Source organism: Hypanus sabinus, chromosome 7 (assembly GCF_030144855.1).
Source record: "Hypanus sabinus isolate sHypSab1 chromosome 7, sHypSab1.hap1, whole genome shotgun sequence".
Taxonomy (NCBI): domain Eukaryota; kingdom Metazoa; phylum Chordata; class Chondrichthyes; order Myliobatiformes; family Dasyatidae; genus Hypanus; species Hypanus sabinus.
This window is the reverse complement of record NC_082712.1, coordinates 4,807,212-4,826,532: the sequence shown is the minus strand read 5'-3', so window position 1 is coordinate 4,826,532 and position 19,321 is coordinate 4,807,212. Positions and strand designations below refer to the sequence as shown.

General features: G+C 40.0%; 1 protein-coding gene across 5 annotated transcripts in view; it reads left to right on the top strand.

The window, feature by feature from the left end:
- The window catches only part of clcn3 (chloride channel 3), a 218,904-nt gene that overhangs the window by 183,869 nt on the left and 15,714 nt on the right, over positions 1–19,321 (top strand). For all 5 annotated transcript variants that reach the window (XM_059974104.1, XM_059974101.1, XM_059974102.1 and 2 more), the window contains 2 exons: positions 9,478–9,876; positions 12,354–12,570. In XM_059974104.1, the coding sequence (XP_059830087.1) occupies positions 9,478–9,876; positions 12,354–12,570 (616 nt within the window). The remainder of the gene's footprint in view (positions 1–9,477; positions 9,877–12,353; positions 12,571–19,321) is intronic.

The following is a 19,321-nucleotide window of genomic DNA, read 5'->3' as shown; positions in this document are numbered from 1 at the left end:
CTCCGGGACTGGACGAGATGTACCCCAGGCTGCTATGGGAGGCGAGGAAGGAGATTGCTGAGCATTTGGCAATGATCTTTGCATGATCAATGGAGACAGGGGAGGTTCCAGAGGTTTGGAGCATTGCAGATGCACAAATCTGACTCAAGAAAGAGAGCAGAGATAGCCCAGGTAATTATAGACCAGTGAGTCTTACTTCAGTGGTTGGTAAGTAGATGGAAAAGGTCCTGAGTGGCAGGATTTATGAACATTTGGAGAGGCAAAATATAATTAGGAATAGTCAGCATAGCTTTGTCAAAGGCAGGCCATGCATTATGATCCTGATTGAATTTTTTGAGGATGTGACTAAACACATTGATGAAGGTAGAGCAGTAGATGTAGTGTATGTGGATTTCAACAAGACATTTGATAAGGTACCCCATGCAAGGCTTATTGAACAAGTAAGGAGGCATGGGATCCAAGGGAACCTTGCTTTGTGATCCAGAATTGGCTTGCCCACAGAAGGCAAAGAATGGTTGTAGACAGGTTATAGATGGAGGTCGGTGACCAGTGGTGTGCCTCAGGGATCTGTTCTGGGACCCCTACTCTTTGTGATTTTTATATATGACCTGGATGAGGAAGTGGAGGGATGAGTTAGTAAGTTTGCTGATGACACAAAGGTTGGAAGTGTTGTGGATTGTGTGGAGGGCTGTCAGAGGTTACAGTGGGATATCGATAGGATGCAAAACTGGGCTGAGAAGTGGCAGATGGCGTTCAACCCAGATAAAGTGTGAGGTGGTTATTTTGGTAAGTCAAATATGATGACAGAATATAGTATTAATGGTAAGACTCTTGGCAGTGTGGAGGATCAGAGGGATCTTGGGGTCTGAGTCCATGGACGCTCAAAGCAGCTGCGCATGTTGACTCTGTGATTAAGAAGGCATTCAGTGCATTGGCCTTCATCGACCATGGGATTGAATTTAAGAGCCGGAAGGTAATGTTACAGCCATGTAGGATCCTGGCCAGACCCCGTTTGGAGTACTGTGCTCAGTTCTGGTCACCTCTCTACAAGAAGGATGTAGAAACTTTTGAAAGGGTGCAGAGGAGATTTACAAGGATGTTGCCTGGATTGGAGAGCATGCCTTATGAGAATAGGCTGAGTGAACTTGGCCTTTTCTCCTTAGAGCAAAGGAGGACCTTCCAGAGGTGCACAAGATGATGAGAGGCATTGATCATGTGGATAGTCAGAGGCTTTTTTCCCCAGGGCTGAAATGGAGATCACGAAACATCACAGTTTTAAGGTGCTTGGATGTCGGTACAGAGGAGATGTCAGGGGTCAGTTTTTTACGCAGAGAGTGGTGAGTGGATTGAATGGGCTGCTGGCGATGGTGGTGGAGGCGGATATGATAGGGTCTTTTAAAAGACTCCTAGATAGGTTGATGGAGCTTAGAAAAATAGAGGTCTATGGGTAACCCTAGGTAATTTCTAAAGTAAGTACATGTTCAGCACAGCTTTGTGGGCTGAAGGGCTTGTATTGCGCTGTAGTTTTTCTATGTTTCTATGTTGCTAACTGGGAAGATTTAGATTGATAACTGAATTCCTCTCTTTCAAGACTAATCATGTCATACAATAAGTTGTGAAATATTGTGAAAGCCAGAGTCAAGCCAGCTGTTATGAAGTGTGTGACTCAAAGACAGCAAGCTTTTTGCTCATCTCAAAACTTCAGAAATTTATTTTTAGAAAATGGAGTGACATGAAAAAGGACATTATTGTTGAAAGAATTATTACCATAGAAAGCAAAAAATGATTACACAGTTATATCAGCTAAAAAGATGAACATTTTTTAGTGAGGGAGCTCTGGATTTTCTGTAGCAGGGCAGAGGTGGACCCACAGTTGTGGACCATGAAAGCAGTGACAAAAGCCATTGAAGACTGCATCAATGTGATGTATTTTTGACCTTTGTAGGGTTCAGATCCTTCAAGTATGAGAGTTAGGTGTGGGAAATGAAGACTTTACCTTTTACTTTCCCTTCTAGGAACCTCTAACGACCAGAAAAAAAACCAAGGCTGCACCATCCAAAATTTAGATTTGGTGTCAAAAAAACCGAGCTATTCCATCTTTATTCGCCAAAGATTCAAACTGCTTCAGGTTTATGCCAGCTCTATTTGTTTTAATCTGTAAAGTCTTATGGAGCAGCACCCTTGCATTTTATAATGAGGACACTTCAAAAAGTAAAAAGTTCCCCACAGAATATTCAATAGGAAACAATGATGCTGTACAAAAAGGTTCTGAAATTTCATTGTTTTTTAACTAAAAATGAGAGGAATTAATTTTACCAGTAAAGCTGATACACCATGAAGCAGTCACAGTTGGGTTACTAGACCAACAGCCAGAGTCTTGGAGCATTGATCCAGGCACCTGAATCCCAACACATCAGCTGGAGTATTTAAATCCAAATAGTTACAGTCGGCCCTCCTTATCCGCGGATTCTGCATGCGCGAATTCAACCAACTACGGATCGTGAAAATCCAGAAGTGCTCTTCCAGCACTTGTTCGAGCATGTACAGACTTTTTTTTCTTGTCATTATTCCCTAAACAATGCAGTATAACAACCATTTTACATAGCATTTACATTGTATTAGGTATTATAAGTAATCTAGAGATGATTTAAAGTATACTGGAGGATGTGCGTGGATTATCGTGCATCGGGATCGAAAAAAATCGGAAGTGCTCTTACTAAGTAAGTCGGAACAGGTACATCCAGTATTATTTAGCGTCAGTTAGTCAAACTGTTAGTCTTAGTATATAGTATATATTTTACCTTTCTATGCATATAAAACACTTAAGAACGTATGTTTCAGCACCGGGCTCGGGACAGATCGCTCCCGAGTGCGCTGTCCACCGTGCCGGGTTGATGTTGAAGATTAAAAACTCAAAACCCCAAAACCTAATAATTAAACCACTGTGTTGCTTAGTAATAATTGTAGCTTTCATTGGGCAGAGCCTTTCTCACTTTATTCTTTAAAATTGTTCCGATCATTGACCGACTTAGCCTAACGCTTTTCCAATGACCAATGGCGTTTCACCTCTTTCTGATCGCTTTATTATTTCCACTTTATTTTAAATTGTGATCATAATTATTTTTGTGAACAGAAACACTGCGCAATCAGAGCTCTGGCGCTGATTGAGACAGGTTAAATAAGGTCTGGAGTTCCGCTGGATCCTAAGGTCCACCTGATTGAGACAGTTTGCACAAGGGACTTGAGCAACCGCGAATTTTGGTATCTGCGAGGGGTCTTGGAACCAATCCCCCACGGATAAGGAGGGCCAACTGTATACAACTGTTAAATGAAAAGAAAAGGCTATTCTAAATAAGCATAACAATGAAACTACCTTTGTCATAAGTGATTCAGGAAGGAAACTGTTATCTTTGTCTGGTTTGCTCTGTATGTGACACTAGAGGCACCAAATTTCAGGGGCTTTTGAACACCTCAAGTATAAATTTCAAATTTGTGAACTATGAAATCTGCATTGCACAAACTTACCACTCAGTTTTCAGAAGTAATTAATTTTAAATTGGTTTAATTGTTACCACCCATCCCATCTCTTTGACCTAGTGCCATTTGGAAGGAGGTACAGAAGGATCTGGATTAGGACTGTGTGACTGGGTAACAGCTTCTTCCCTCAGGCAATGAGACTAATGAATACCCTGCCATCACTAGGACAAGCAAGCTGATTACTGCTTACCAGTGCTGCGCTTTTTGAATTATATCTTATTAACTTGTTTATAGTATAATATTTTGATTTATGTGCTGTGCCTGATATTTAGGATGTTGTGTGCATGCACTGTGGTCTGGAGCAACATTGTTTCATTTGGTTGTATACGTGTAGTCAGGTGACATTGAACTTGAAGACGAATGGGAACCAAGTTAAGTGTACATTGAGAAGCTGTGATTAATTTTTCTTCCATTATGTTACATAAGAAATAGAAGAGAGATTTTCCACTTACCCCATTGTGTCTGCTCCACTACAAAGAAATCACAGCTGATGTTTTAACTCACAGCATTTCCTTGCTTTTAATTTGATTCCCTATCAAAAATGCACAATAGCTGTGCTTCCACGGTCCTCTTCAGTTCCATATGTTTATCACAGGTACAGTGATATGTATCAGTTGTGTTAACGACCAACATAGCCTGAAGGGTGTACTGGGCACAGCCCACTCATTTCGTCATACATTCTGGTACCGATATTATATGCCCACAATGCTCAGCAGTGCCCTCTTTAACAGCGAATGTTGCCATGTGTATGAAGAATTTTTTTCATCTCTGTCTTGAATGACCAGTTCCTTATTTTCACTGCGGAAAAGGATCTGGTTTGAAAATAGCCTGTCTTGGGCAGTTTGAACTTTGTCTGTAATGAGTTATGTATTGACCTGCATCCATTTGGCTGTTAGACTGCTTTGTCTGTGCATCTCATTGAGATGGTATGGATTTCTGTGCAGTATATTCTCGGTGTTTTAGGATATTATAATGCGCTCTTTGGCAGGAATTCAAATGTTATCAAACACTTCTTTTGAATGTTTTTGATTTTATTAACTCTTTGCTGTACATTGTTTGCAACCAATACATAGATATTTCCATACTTATTCATGTTATAAATCCATGCCATACCATGGACACTTGAATGGACACTTTTCAAGTAACTAGCTATAAAGTCATAGAACACTATAGCAGAGAAACCAGCCTTTTGGCCCATCTAGACTGTACTGATATATTATTCTGTTTAGTCATATTGATCTGCACTGGACCATTACCCTCCAAACCCCTCCCATCCATATACCGATCCAAGTTTCTCTTAAGTATTGAATCAAGCCCATATCCGTCATTTAGAAACATAGAAAACCTACAGCACTATACAGGCCCTTTGGCCCACAGTACTGTGCCGAACATGTACTTAGAAATTACCTAGGGTTACCCATTGCCCTCTAATTTTCTAAGCTCCATGTACCTATCCAGGAGTCTCTTAAAAGTCCCTATCGTATCCACCTCCATTATAGTCGCCGGCAGCCCATTCCATGCACTCACTACTCTGCATAAAAAAAGAAAACTTTACCCTTTCTGCTGGCAGCTCGTTCCACACTCACATCACCTTCTGAAGAAGTTGCCCCTCATGTTCCTCTTAAATATTTCACCTTTCACCCTTAACGCATGGCCTCAGTCTGACTCAGCTTCAAATGGAAAAGCCTGCTTGCACTTATCCCATTTATACCCTTCAAAACTAGTTTTTCTTTTTTGAAGTTCATGTAATAATTAGAATAGCCCAAATGAGCATAGTGGTGAATACAGCTGTCTTGTAGAGTGCAGTTTGATTGAAACAGTTCTCCAGCCTAATTCCACCTTCCAAAGTTTGACCCATAAACCTGCAGTCCATGGCATCCAGTGACCACATTTGTCCCCATCTTTTGGCAGAAACCAAAAACCTATATACAGTGGAGATTTCATTATTCCAGAGAAGGCAAGTTCTGTGTCTGTTTCATAACATAGCAGAAAATAATATAGCATTTAGAAATGAAAACTACCAACAACATCTGGTCTGAAATAGAGAAAACTCAAAGATGCTGCAGACCCCCAGCTGGTCAGGCAGCAAGGAAACAGTTAATGGTTCACATCAAGGACTGAAAAAGGGAAGGTAGGCTTTTGGAAGCTTTACAAATTAAATAAGTTGTGCAGCATTTCATATAAAATAGATGCTGACACTAAATTAGCAAGTCTGAAAATCTAAAGCGGTGTGAATACGTATTTGCTAAGTAAACATCCCTACTCATGGAGGGAGACATGAGCACAGCTAAAACAAGGAATACTACGTTTCTGACATTGGTGCAGGCAACTCTGTGGTTTACAGTGGTGAATAAATATTTAGATTGTCTGGTCAGTTGAACAGAAAAATAGCAGTTAAACCAGAAAAAAACATGAGATAATGTGTTTATGGAGGTGCAGTAAGAACGTGGGAGAATATTGGATGGTGTGTGAGGACAGAATGACCTTAGAATGTATGTGGTACAGATCTTTAAAGGTAGCAGGGCAAGTCAATAAGATGGTTGGAAAGGTGTACAACTTCACTCAGCTCAACTCTGAATTGATTCCACAACTTAACTGACTCACTTTCAGAGATTCTACTATTTATGTTCTCAGTATTATCTGCTTACTCCATACCAACCAACCAACCAACCAACCAACCAACCAATTAACCCTTTGTCTTCTTTTGCACATTGGATTTTTTGTCAGACTTTATGTATAGTTTTTCATGTGATCTACTTCTTTGTTTTCCTATAAATACCAGCAAGAAAATTAATCTCAAGGTAGTATCTGGTGACGTAAACTGTACATACTTTATTAATAAATTTACTTTGACTTTGAGAATGCAATCCTTGTTAGCTGAGGCACAGAATACAATTATAGAAAGGCTCTGCTTGAACCATAAACAGTATTGTAATTGGTTGGGTTGCCGCTCAATACAACCTTGCTCATCAAATTTGTCTAAATGTTATCAATGCTGGAAATGCATTGGTAGGATGAAAGGAGAAAATTTGGAATTGTATTCTCTTGAACCAAGGAGGATGAAGGGAAACTGAATTCAAAGTTCAAAGTCAAAATTGAACCTAATTGAGGATCCTGGAAAGTGTAACTAGAAAGTGCCAATTTCCCAAACCAAGGCATAGATTTATAATAATTAGTAGAAGTTTGAGAAGAAAAGCATTTTCACCCAGAAGATGATACTTGGAGCACAATATTTGTAAGAAAGGCAAAGGCAGCACTAGAGCTTGAATGTGTATTCGAGCCTGCAGATCAACGGCCCAGATGCTTGCAAGTTTTATTAGACTAGAAATCTCTATTGGAATATGCACGAACAGCTCAGATTAGATGGAGTTATAACATTTTCTGTGATTCTGCCTTTGATTCATAATTGATGAGGTATAAAAACCCTTGTGGAAAATCTCTTTGCCAAACAATCAGGCTCGATTCACCAGTAGCTCATTGCAATTTAAAACTTTGACACTTATATTTTATGAGTTCTGTCCTTTAGCCAGGAATTCTCCTCACCTTGCTGAATGCAAGTGGTGAATATATTCTAGCATAACAATCCTAAAATGAGCATGTTAACACAGAACCTAACTACTTTGCAAAGGTATGGCTGTAGATAAGTTATTGACTGGACTCTCTCCTGAGGCTTGAGCACAGAATCTTAGTATTCAAACTGGGTTTATTATCACTAACCTCTGTCAGTGAACTTCTGAAGTCCTGGTGAAGGGCCTTGGCCAGTAGTGCTGATTTTTTATTCCCTCTCATAGATGCTGCCTGACGTGCTGAGTTCCTCCAACATTCTATCTGTGTTGCTGTGGATTTCCAGCATCTGCAAAATCTTTTGTTTATGTCATGGAATTTGTTGTTTTGCAGCTTACCTTAAGTTACACAAATAAATTAGACAAATATTGAGTTAATGTTCATGGGTTGGTTCATTGTTCGTTCAGCAATCTGATGGTGGGGGATAAAACTGTTTCTAAAACATTGTGTGGATCTTCAGGCTACTGTACCTCCTCCCCATTGATAGGCTGACAATCCAGTGCAGTACTGAAGACGCTCTGTACTGTCATTCAAATGCATCATGTCTATGTGCAACCAAATCAGATTCAGTTATTTGTTTATTGACTGTGGGATGTTGCAAACAATTTGCCATATCATGTAGAGTTATACAGCACAGAAGCAGACACCTGGGCCCCCCCATCTTCATGCTGCCTCATGGTAGCATGGTAGTTAGTGTAAAGCTATAACAGTGCTGGTAACTAGCGTTCAATTGCGGCATGGTCTGTAAGGAGTTTGTACGTTCTTCTTGTGACCACGTGTGTTTCCTCCAGGTACTCTGATTTCCTCTAAAGGCAGGGTGGAGAGCCACATTTGGGGAATATATTAAATACACATTCCAAGTAAAAATAAAATAATACACAATGCTGTATAACTATGGTTTTTCAACTGACTTGGATCTCCATTATTTAAAACTCATCTTAAGCCAGAAGCCATCCTTTCATGCAGTATTAAGATAGAGATTTGAGTAGTTCGTTCTTTGCAGTGCGATAGTTCCTAATAACTATTGAAATAATTTATTTCTTTATTTAATATATTCCACAACTGTGTCTCTACATCCCCTTTTAGATAGTGAATGCTTCGGAGTTACCTGCATCCTGAATGGCCAGTGCTTAATTTTGCCACTGTCATCCATTGAAATTCAGACATGCCAGCAGGGGATACTTCCACTTAGCATCTTGCTTGTAAAAACTGTTGAGGATTTCTATGCTTCAATGAGGTCACTTCTCATTTTGAGAATAACAGGTTTAATCTGTCATCCGACCTAGGTCAATCTTCGCAGACTCTTGAATGGACCTCTTGTATGATAAAATTGACTCGGCCTTACAATCTACATTGTTATGATTTTGTGCTTTGTTTACCTGCTTTGCACTTTTTTGGTAGCTTTAACACTTTATGCTGCATAGTTTTACTTTATTCTATCTCAATGCACAGTGTAATGATTTGATCTGTTTGAGTGGTATACAAGGCAACTTGTTCACTGTATCTCAGTACATACAGACAGACATACTTTATTGATCCTGAGGGGAAATTGGGTTTCGTTACATGTTACATGTGACAGTAATAAACCAATACCAATTCGCCACTCTTCAGAATCAAGATTTATTTCTCTGCTGAAGTAAAATGAACTTGGTGCCTGTGAAATCAGCATAATCTTGCTAAGTTTGGGGAAGAAAATGCCTAGCTTCTCCATGGAAAAGATGTGAAGTTAATCCTGATGCAGGGTTACCCCACAGATGCGGCTTGAGTTCTTCCAGCAGATTGTTAATTACCTTCTAGAGCAGGAGTTCCCAACCACTTTTATGCCATGGAGCCCTGCCATTAACTGAGAGGGTCTAGGGACCCTAGATTGGGAACTCCTGTTCTAGAGCGCTGATTAGGAAAAAAATCCACTCCAAATCATTCAGAAAGAAACTTTGCAAATTACAGTTACCTTCCCAAATATAATCCACCTGGGATTATTCTGATCTCTTTGAGCCAGTACAAAACAAAGTTGTATGAGTTGCTGTGACCTTTATGTCAATGGAATTTTGGATAAAATGTTAATACATCTGGATAAATGTCACAAATCTGAAGCTGGATATTAATTTGAGAGTAGAACTGCACAGGAAAACCGAGGTCAGATATAACTCAAATTCTGATAACAAAGCAAGAACCAACATGGCTACGGATTGAAGTTTGGGAGAGTTTATGTGTTTAAAGATTGCCTGAGTAAGGAGATTTCCACAGCACAAAATGATCATTCCTCCTCTCACCAAAGTAGTGTGATGGCCTAATGAATGGATAAAAGATGATTTTATAAGATGGTATGATGAATTGTACATTCTTTATAATATTTTTTGGTTTTTTGTTTTGCAGGTGGCGTGACACGGATGACAGTTTCTCTCGTGGTAATCGTGTTTGAGCTAACTGGTGGGCTGGAGTACATTGTTCCTCTCATGGCAGCTGTAATGACAAGCAAGTGGGTGGGCGATGCATTTGGCAGAGAGGGTATTTACGAATCACATATCCGCCTGAATGGGTATCCGTTCCTGGACGCTAAGGAAGAATTCACTCACACAACGCTGGCAGCTGATGTGATGCGGCCTCGGAGAAACGAGGCTCCTCTCTCGGTCCTCACTCAGGATGACATGACAGTCGAAGACTTAGAAATGCTGATTAATGATACAACTTATAATGGTTTTCCTGTCATTGTATCAAAAGAATCTCAGAGACTGGTTGGATTTGCACTCCGGAGGGATATCACTATTGCATTAGGTATGGGCTGAATACAGTGTAGGTTCACCCAAGCATGTCTAGAATTTAGTGATTGGACAATGGTGATGTGATCTTTTAAATAATTAGGAATTTGCACTTGCTTCATGAATTGTTTCTCTACTATGAAAATATTCTAGCTTTCTTTTAGAATGGTGCAAAGTCTGGAGAAAGGTGCCAAAAGCAGGATTAATTCTTTAGACTTCCCCCTCTTCCCCTGGTAAAGGTGATGACTAGTAACAGTTCCTCTGGCAACCTCCAGTAGATTCATCATACACAAAATAAGTAGTGGGGACTGGTGGGTTATTCAGTTCTGGGTTCATCACTGCTGTTCATCATCTGGCATACATAATATATTTGTTCTAGGACACTGATCAATAGTAGGAAATCTCTTTTCTACAACTCCTCTCTCTTCACAGTCATCTCTTCTTTGCTTATTCTTTCCACCACTTTCGAAATCAGCTTCCTCAGTTCAAAGAAAGGCTCACTTTAACCTGTACTGCCTTTTGCTTTGTACATTGCTCATTGAGTTATCTGAAGAGTTTTAACCTTGGTGCCACTTTCCTGTATTATTGTCCAATTCCTCCACTCATATTTAAAAATCTGTCATTCTCTGCCTTGAACATACTTGGAGTGTAAACTGCCACAGACTTGTTAGATGGTGAATTCTAAAGAATCATTGCTTTATGGTAAAGAATTTCCTCTCATCTCTGTCCTGTAATACTGACCTTCTATTTGAAAACTCTGATCTCCAATTCTGGACTCTCCAACCAGAGGAAACTTCACTTCTAGCTTGTTGAGGCCCATAGTAATTTTCAGTATTTCAGGGAGATTGTTTCTTTTTTTTTAATTGGTGACTATCTCTATCCAGACTACAAATACACCATTTTAGAAATCATTTTGGTGAACCTTCATTGCATTCCTACTTTCAGAAATACAGTTAGTCCTTCCTCATGTAGAGAGAAAGCAAACCTGTAAACAGTATTTCAGATGTCTTAACTGGGCCCTGTATACACACACAAAAATGATGGAGGGTCTCAGCAGGCCAGGCAGCATCTATGGAAAAGAGTAAACAGTCAGTGTTTTGGGCCGAGACCCTTCAGGATTTCTAGCATCTGCAGATTTTCTCTTGCTTGTGATAAGACTACTTTATTCTTGTGCTCAAATCCTCTTTCAGTGAAAGCCAGCATGGCACTTGCCTTCCAAATGTTAGCTTTTTGGCTTTCATGATTCTTAAAAACATTAAGGAACATCAGAACTTTGGAGTTTCTCCGAATTCTTTTTCTCTTTACCTAATGGACAACCTCAGATTTTTCCGCCTCATGTTCCATCCAGAGATGTCCTTGGTCCAGAGCCTCTCTGCATCCTTCTCATTGTTCACACTATTATAGGCATAAGGAGAAAATCCCTGTCAGTAATCACAAAAGCGTAACTAGGGATGTTTAGTAAATTTAAATTTTGCCAGGACCTTCTGTTGTTTAAAAGTTAATTTTTTTGAGCATTTGCAGGGGCCCTGGCAGAAATATTTACTAGTGTTGAAATTGCAGGGGCCCTGGCAGAAATATTTAAAATGTCGATATCCACGGGTCAGGTGCCAGAGGATTGGAGGATAGCTCATGTAGTTCCATTGTTTAAAAAAGGCTCAAAAAGTAAGCTGGGAAATTATAGGCCCGTAAGTTTGACATCGGTAGTAGGTAAATTATTGGAAGGAATACTAAGAGATAGGATCCAAAAGTACTTGGATAGACAGGGACTTATTAGAAAAAGTCAGCATGGCTTTGTGCGTGGTAGGTCATGTTTAACCAATCTATTAGAGTTTTTCGAGGAGATTGCCAGGAAAGTGGATGAAGGGAAAGCAATGGATGTTGTATACATGGACTTCAGTAAGGCCTTTGACAAGGTCCCGCATGGGAGGTTAGTTTGGAAGATTCAGTCGCTAGGTATACATGGAGAGGTAGTAAATTGGATTAGACATTGGCTCAATGGAAGAAGCCAGAGAGTGGTAGTGGAGGATTGCTACTCTGAGTGGAGGCCTGTGACAAGTGGTGTGCCACAGGGATCAGTGCTGGGTCCATTGTTATTTGTCATCTATATCAATGATCTGGATGATAATGTGACAAAATAGCCCATGGTAAAAGAGGGTTTGGAAGTTGATTACTTAAGGAGAATAGTTGCTGGCATCATTTTGGAATTCTTGACATGCTTTGTGGCAGTGTAGAAGGAATCAATATTAGGAGAATTGTTCGCTCCTGTTTTCAAAGAGTAGGAAGTATTCATTCTGTGCAGTCAGCTCCCAGTGTGTATGCTTCTCTTTGTTTTCAGAGCAGCCAGTAAGTTAATTACACACTCTGATAGAAAGTATATGGAGCAGGTTATATAATTTTTTTTTTAATTCAGAGTAAAATTAAACAGTGCAAATGAATTGAAATAATCAACAGTCCAGAATCCAAGTTTGTGTTATTTCTTTTCTGTCTTCTCAGAAAATGCTAGAAGAAAACAAGAAGGCATTGTCAGCAGTTCCAGAGTGCACTTCACCCAGCATGCTCCGACACTTCCAGCAGACAGCCCGCGCCCACTGAAGCTGCGAAGTATTCTAGATATGAGCCCATTCACCGTTACAGATCATACGCCCATGGAGATTGTAGTGGACATTTTTCGTAAACTGGGTCTAAGGCAGTGCCTTGTAACGCACAATGGGTAAGTAATAGAACATAGAAAACCTATAGCACAATACAGGTCCTTCAGCCCACAATGCAGTGCCGAACATGTACTTACTTAAGTTACCTAGGGTTACCCACAGCCCTCTGTTTTTCCTAAGCTCCATGCACCTATCCAGGAGTCTCTTTAAAGACCCTATTGTATCTGCCTCCACTGCTGTTGCTGGGAGCCCATTCCACACACTCACCACTCTCTACATAAAAAAAATTTACCTCGGACATCTCCTTTGTACCTACTTCCAAGCCTTCTCACGTTAGCCATTTCAGCCCTGAGAAAAAGCATCTGACTATCCACGCGATCAATACAAAATTTTGAAAGGGATAGATAAGATAGAAGTAAGAAAGTTGTTTCCATTGGTAGGTGAGACTAGAATGAGGAGACATTGCCTCAAGATTCAGGGGAGAAGATTTAGGACAGAGATGAGGAGAAACTTTTTCCCAGAGAGTGGTGAATCTGTGGAATTCTCTGCCCAGGGAAGCAGTTGAGGCTTCCTCACTAAATATATTTTAAGAAACAGTTAGGTAGGTTTTTACATAGTAAGAGAATTAAGGGTTATGGAAAAAAGGCAGATAAATGGAGCTGAGTTTATGGACCGATCAACCATGATCTTATTGAATGGTTGGGCAGGCTTGATGGGCCAGATGGCCGACTCCTGTTCCTATTTCTTATGTTCTTATTCTCTCCTGGGATAAAGCCTCTGACTATCCACACGATCAATGCCTCTCATCATCTTATACACCTCTATCAGGTCACCTCTCATCCTCTGCCGCTCCAAGGAGAAAAAGGCCGAGTTCACTCAACCTATTCTCATAAGGCTTGCTCCCCAGTTCAGGCAACAATCACCTCAAAAAATGTATGGCATACAATAACTCTGGCTGCAAAGACATACTGAAATTAAAAAATATATATATTTTAAAGTTAAACTTCAAATATCTTTTGATGGAACTAATAGCACATAATTGTGCTAGATGAATTTGTATACTATTTTGAACTTGTGTTTGAGAACCAGTCGGGGGGTGGGGGGAAGAAATATTTAAAGCAGTCTGTTGAATTTGTGGAGGCTTTAAGATATGATGCACTCTAAAATTCTTTCATATGTATTCAACTTCCATTCACGTAAAGCATTAGGTTCTATTTCTCAGGAGTGGGGGTGTAATATCACCATCCCTTTTCAGAAATTTTCTCCTTTTTGCAGCCAGTTTACAAAGTGATACTATCCATTTGCTTTGAATTAAAATATACTGTATATATATATGTCTTAATGCATAGTTATCAATCACAAACAGTTTATTGATCTTGGTATTACAAAGTTGAAATTGGTGTACTTTGTTGTACACAACAGGCTAAAGCAGTGGTACTATGTGAGTAAACTTTGCTTTGGTTTTCTCATTACATCTGTGTATTTTTAGTTTTGTTGAACATTGGTAATGCTGCTGACAGAGTGAACTTTATGGAAATCCAATATACCTTGCTTGGTAAGATTACTTGGAATGGCAAAGAGTTTTAGCAAAAAGGGAGGCAGGTGGAGTAAATGGATTATCAGAAAATTGTGTGTCAGTGAAATGCAAATTGTTTCTCAACAACACCATCAGGAAGAGGAATCTAGTTCCTACTGTGATTCAGTCTCAGTTCTTCTCATTATCTCTTCTGCATAATTCCCCAGCCAGCAGTCAAGGAGGCAAAGTTCCAGACCATGGCAGAAGATGGCTTGCTGACTCTTGATGTTAAGGCATTACACGTCTCAAATGCAAAGACTTCTGTTCATGGGGGAAATGAATCTGGGCTTGTGGCTACATGTAAATTCTGCAGCCAGTGGAGCTTGTAGTGTTTAATAAGTAGCTCTTATCGGATGATGGGAGTCAAACACCAACATTAAACTCTAAAGATGGGACTCAAGTTGAAAAATAAGCATCTTTGAAATGTTTGGAAGTTCAATAGTATTCTTTAGATTTGAGCAGATGGGCTTACATCACGTTTGAAGTAAGAATGGCAGACATTCTGCTTGGTCCTGTTCTTCATTCATTTTTCTCCAGTTTAACATCATGCTGATTTGACATTTCTTGTTAATCTCATCTCAACTTGATTTAAGGTGTTCTTTCCTTCCTCGATCCTGCTGCGTTCTGTGGGATTAAACCATATCCTTAGCATGTTTGATTTGGGTTTTGGGGTTTAGGCTGGGTATTCTACAATGAATAATTCTCTGCACTTTTCCCTCTATAAGGCATAAGTTAAGAGCGGATTGTCCAAATGTGTTTTTCCTCTTTTCCCTAGTTCTGAAAAAAGGGTTTTGGACCTGCAGTATTGACTCTGGTTCTCTTTCCACAGGGGATGCTTGACCTGCTGAATGGTTTCATTTTCTTCTGTTTGTGTTTAAGGAGTTGCCTAGAAACCTTCAGTTCTCCTAGATTCATACACAGTGTCCACTTTATTAGGTACACCTGTACACCTGCTTGTTAATGCAAGTATCAATCATGTGGCAGCAACTCAATGCATAGAAGTATGCAGACATGATAAGGAGGTTCATTTGTTGTTCAGACCAAACATCAGAATGGGGAAGAAATGTGATCTAAGTAATTTTGTGGTGCAATTGTTGGTGCCAGTCAGGGTGGTTTGAGTATCTCAGAAACTGCTGATCTACTGAGATTTTCACGCACAACAGTTTAAGGAGTTTACGGAGAATGGTGCGAAAACAAAAAACATGCAGTGAACGGAAGCTCTGTGGGTGTAAGTGCCGTGTTAATGAGAGAAGTCAGAGAAAGATGGCCAGACTGGTTCAAGCTGACAGGAAAGCGACAGTAACCTAAATCACCATGTCTCACAAAGTAGTGTACAGAAGAGCATGTCTGAACACACAACACATTGAACCTTGAAGAGGATGGGCTACAGTAGCACAAACATTGGCTCAATGGTCACCCTATTAGGTGCAGGAGATTCCTGATTAAGTGTATAGCATTGTTAACAATGAAGTAACATGCTATCTTTTGTAACAGGCAGTTGGATAGTTGGTAGCCTAAATATTCACTTTGATCGTCACCTTTGCTGCATGTGATATGGTTTATCATCTGCAGAATGCAATACAACATGATGAGGAGCAGAAGTGATTCACCTAGTCTTCTGGAGGAGGAGTGGTCCACTTGACCACCTGCCATTCAGTATCATCATGAAACCGTAAGACATGGAGCAGAATTAGGCTATTGAGTCTGTCCACCATTCCACCATGGCTGATCCTGGATCCCACTCAACCTGCCTTCTTGCTATATCCTTTGCTGTCCATTTCAGTCAACTTCTGCCTTAAACGTAACCACGGATTTGGCCTCCACTGCCATCTGTGACAGGCAGATTCACTGCTTTCTGGTGGAAAAAAATTCCTCCTTGCCTCTGTTTGAAAAGGTTGCCCTCAATTTTGAGGCTGTGCCCTTTAGTTCTGGGTACCCCCACCTTAGGAAACAACATCTCCATATCCACCCTATTCAATACTTTCAACAATTGGTAGGTTTGAATTACTCCCGTATTTTTCTAAATGCCAGTGAGTACAGGCCCAAAGCTGCTAAACGCTCCTCATATGTTAACCCCTTCATTCCTGGAATCACCCCCATGACCTCCTCTGGACTCTCTCAAATGACTACACATCCTTTTTGAGATAATGGGGCCCAAAACTGTTGACAATCTTCAAAGTGTGGCCTGACTAGTGTCTTGTAAAGGCTTAGCATTACCTCCTTGCTTTTATATTCTATTCCCCTTGAAATAAATGGCAACATTGCATTTGCCTTCTTTACCACAGACTCAACCTGTCAATTAACCTTCTGGGAGTCTTGCACAAGGATTCCTAAGTCCCACTCCACCTCTTGATGTTTGAAGCTTCGCCCCATTTAGATAATTGTCTGTACTATTGTTCTTTTAACCAAAATGCATTATCATACATTTCCCAGCACTGTACTGTATTCCATCTGCCACTTTTTTCCCATTCTTCCAGTTTGTCTAAGTCCTGCTGCAATCACATAGCTTCCTCAGCACCACCTACCCTTCCACCTTTCTTCGTATCATCCACAAACTTTGCCACAAAACCATTGATTTCTTTATTCAAATCATTGACAAACAATGTGAAAAGTAGCGGTCCCAATACTGACCCCTGAGGAACACCACTAATCACTGGCAGCCAAACAGAAAAGGGCCCTTTTATTTCCACTTGCTGCTTCCTGTCTGTCAGCCATTCCACAGTTCATGCCAGTATCTTTCCTGTTACAGCATGGGATTTTATCTTGTTAAGCAGCCTCATGTGTGGGCGCTTATCAAACACCTGAGAATCCAAGTAAATGACATCCACTGCCTCTCCTTTGTCCACCCGTTTGTTACTCCCTCGAAGAACTTTTAACAAATTCGTCAGGCAGGAGTTCACATTACAGAAACCATGCTGACTTTGACTTATTTTTATCATTAGTTTCCAAGTACCCTGAAACCTCATCCTTAATAATAGACTCCAACTCTTTTCCAACCACTGAAGTTGGGCTAACTGGCCTATAATTTCCTTTTTTCTGCCTTCCTCCCTTCTTAAAGAGTGGAGTGACATTTGCAATTTTCGAGTCCTCCAGGACCATGAAAGATCCTGACCAATGTATCATGACTGATCTGTCCCAGGCCTCTTCTCTGCTAGTTTAAAAAACCCAGAATTTGCTTGGAAGTATATACCCAAATTACCTTTCCCCTTTGGTGTTTCTTGTAACTTTTTACATTTGCAAAAGAACAACAACCGCATCCCAGAAATTAGTCAAGTTGATCTCTTGTGGACCATTTCCCATGCCAGTATGTCCTTTCTTTAAAAACAATGCACAATACTGCAGGTGCAGCAACACCATTGCCCTATATAGTTATACAATACTTAATGAGAGAGAGAGAGAGGGAGAGAAATATATGAATATGTTAGAATGTGAGAATGTTTTAGGAATGGCTTCTTTCCCTGTTATCAATATTTCTTATTATAATTTATCTTACGCAAATTGGACCTGTATCTAGGTCATTGCATCAGTGAGGCTGCTTGGATAAATACAAGTGACGTGGTAGCACAGTGGTTGGTGTAACACTGTACAACAACAGCTGTAAGAATGGGGTTCAATCCTGCCTCTGCCTGTAAGGAATTTGTACGTACTGCTGTGACCACATGGGTTTCCTTTGGGTGCTCTGGGTTCCTCCTACGTTCCGAAGACATACAGGTTATTGAGATGAAAGCATGCTATTATGGCACTCACTGGAAATGTGGTAACACTTGCAGGCTGCCCCAGCACATTCATGATGCAAGTGAAGCATTTCATCATATATTTCAATGTACGTGTGGCAAATAAAGCTAATCTTTAAATCTGGCAATACCTTATGTGCAAAATTCTGATGGGAATTGATGATACGTGTAAGGATGATGTTTTCTCTACTTAGAACTAGGGACCACAGTCACAAAATGAAGGGGTTTCCATTCAGGATTCAATTCAGAAAAATACCTTCACCCAGGGGTAATGAATCTTCTGAATTCGCTACTCTAGTAGCAAAGGAATAATAAAGGGAAAGTACAGACAAGTGCATCTATATATGAATCAATTACATGTATAATTGATAAGAAACAGAAACTAGAGGCGATTTGTCTCCTTCCTGCTGCTTTACTAGTCAATGAAATGAGGGAAATGAGGGCTGATCTTTTACCTCAGTGTCACTGTCTTGAACCAACCCTGTTATCCTTTGATCACTTAATAATCTAAAATACATTGATCTTTGTTTACCACAACTGCACAAGCTCTGAGGTTTCTGTCTCCTGATGACATAGGTTAACAATGAGTTAATTCACTTTCAAGGATCAACTTTATTTGTCATTGACATTTATGGTGAATTATGAATTTGATGTGGTGAGTTAGGACACAGCAACAAGCAACAGCATTGAATAATTATAATGAATAATATGAAAAGTAGAGTTAGAGATGAAAGAAAAATGTGGAATAAAATGCAATAAATACATAAATGCTGGCATGAATTTACAGTGTAACAGCATTATAAAAAAAATGGTTTAACATTTTTACATAGCATGTAGTGAGGGGGTGGAGGAAGCAAACTAGAATGGTTGATCAGATTAACTGCCTGGGAAAAGAAACTTTAAGATGGTGTGAAATTTTTATTTCAGCCCAATAGTGCTTTCCAGAAGAATGCTTTTGGAAAAGGCAGTTTATGTATTTTTCTGTATTGCTGTGGGTTCTGGAGGAGATTTTCACACTGGAAGAGTGTAGCTAATGTTTTCATATTTAAGGAGGATAGTGGGCATTATGTCAGTAGTAGGGAAGCTATTTCAAAAGCAATTCTTAGAATTGGAATTTATGGTCACTTGGAAAGAAAGGTGACTGATGAGGAAGGAAGGAGTCAGCATGCTGTTTTGTGTGGCAAGTCCTGCCTCACAAATTGCACTGTTTTTGAAAAAGGTTACTAAGAAAATTAATGAAAGGTAATCCAGTAGATGTGTATGCTCAGGTTGAGCTAGGCACTTGGTTAGGGTCCTTCATGGTAGGCTGGTCCCGAAAGTCAACAGGCATGGGATTCAAGGTGCTTTGGCAAACTGGATCCAAAGTTCATCTAGTGATAGGTTAGCCTTGATAGGTAGGTCTTATGACTGGTAGTCTGTAACTAGTAGTGAACTGCAGGGATTACCGCACGGGCTTTGTAGATGATAATGTCTGTGATCTGAATATACAGGACTGTATAT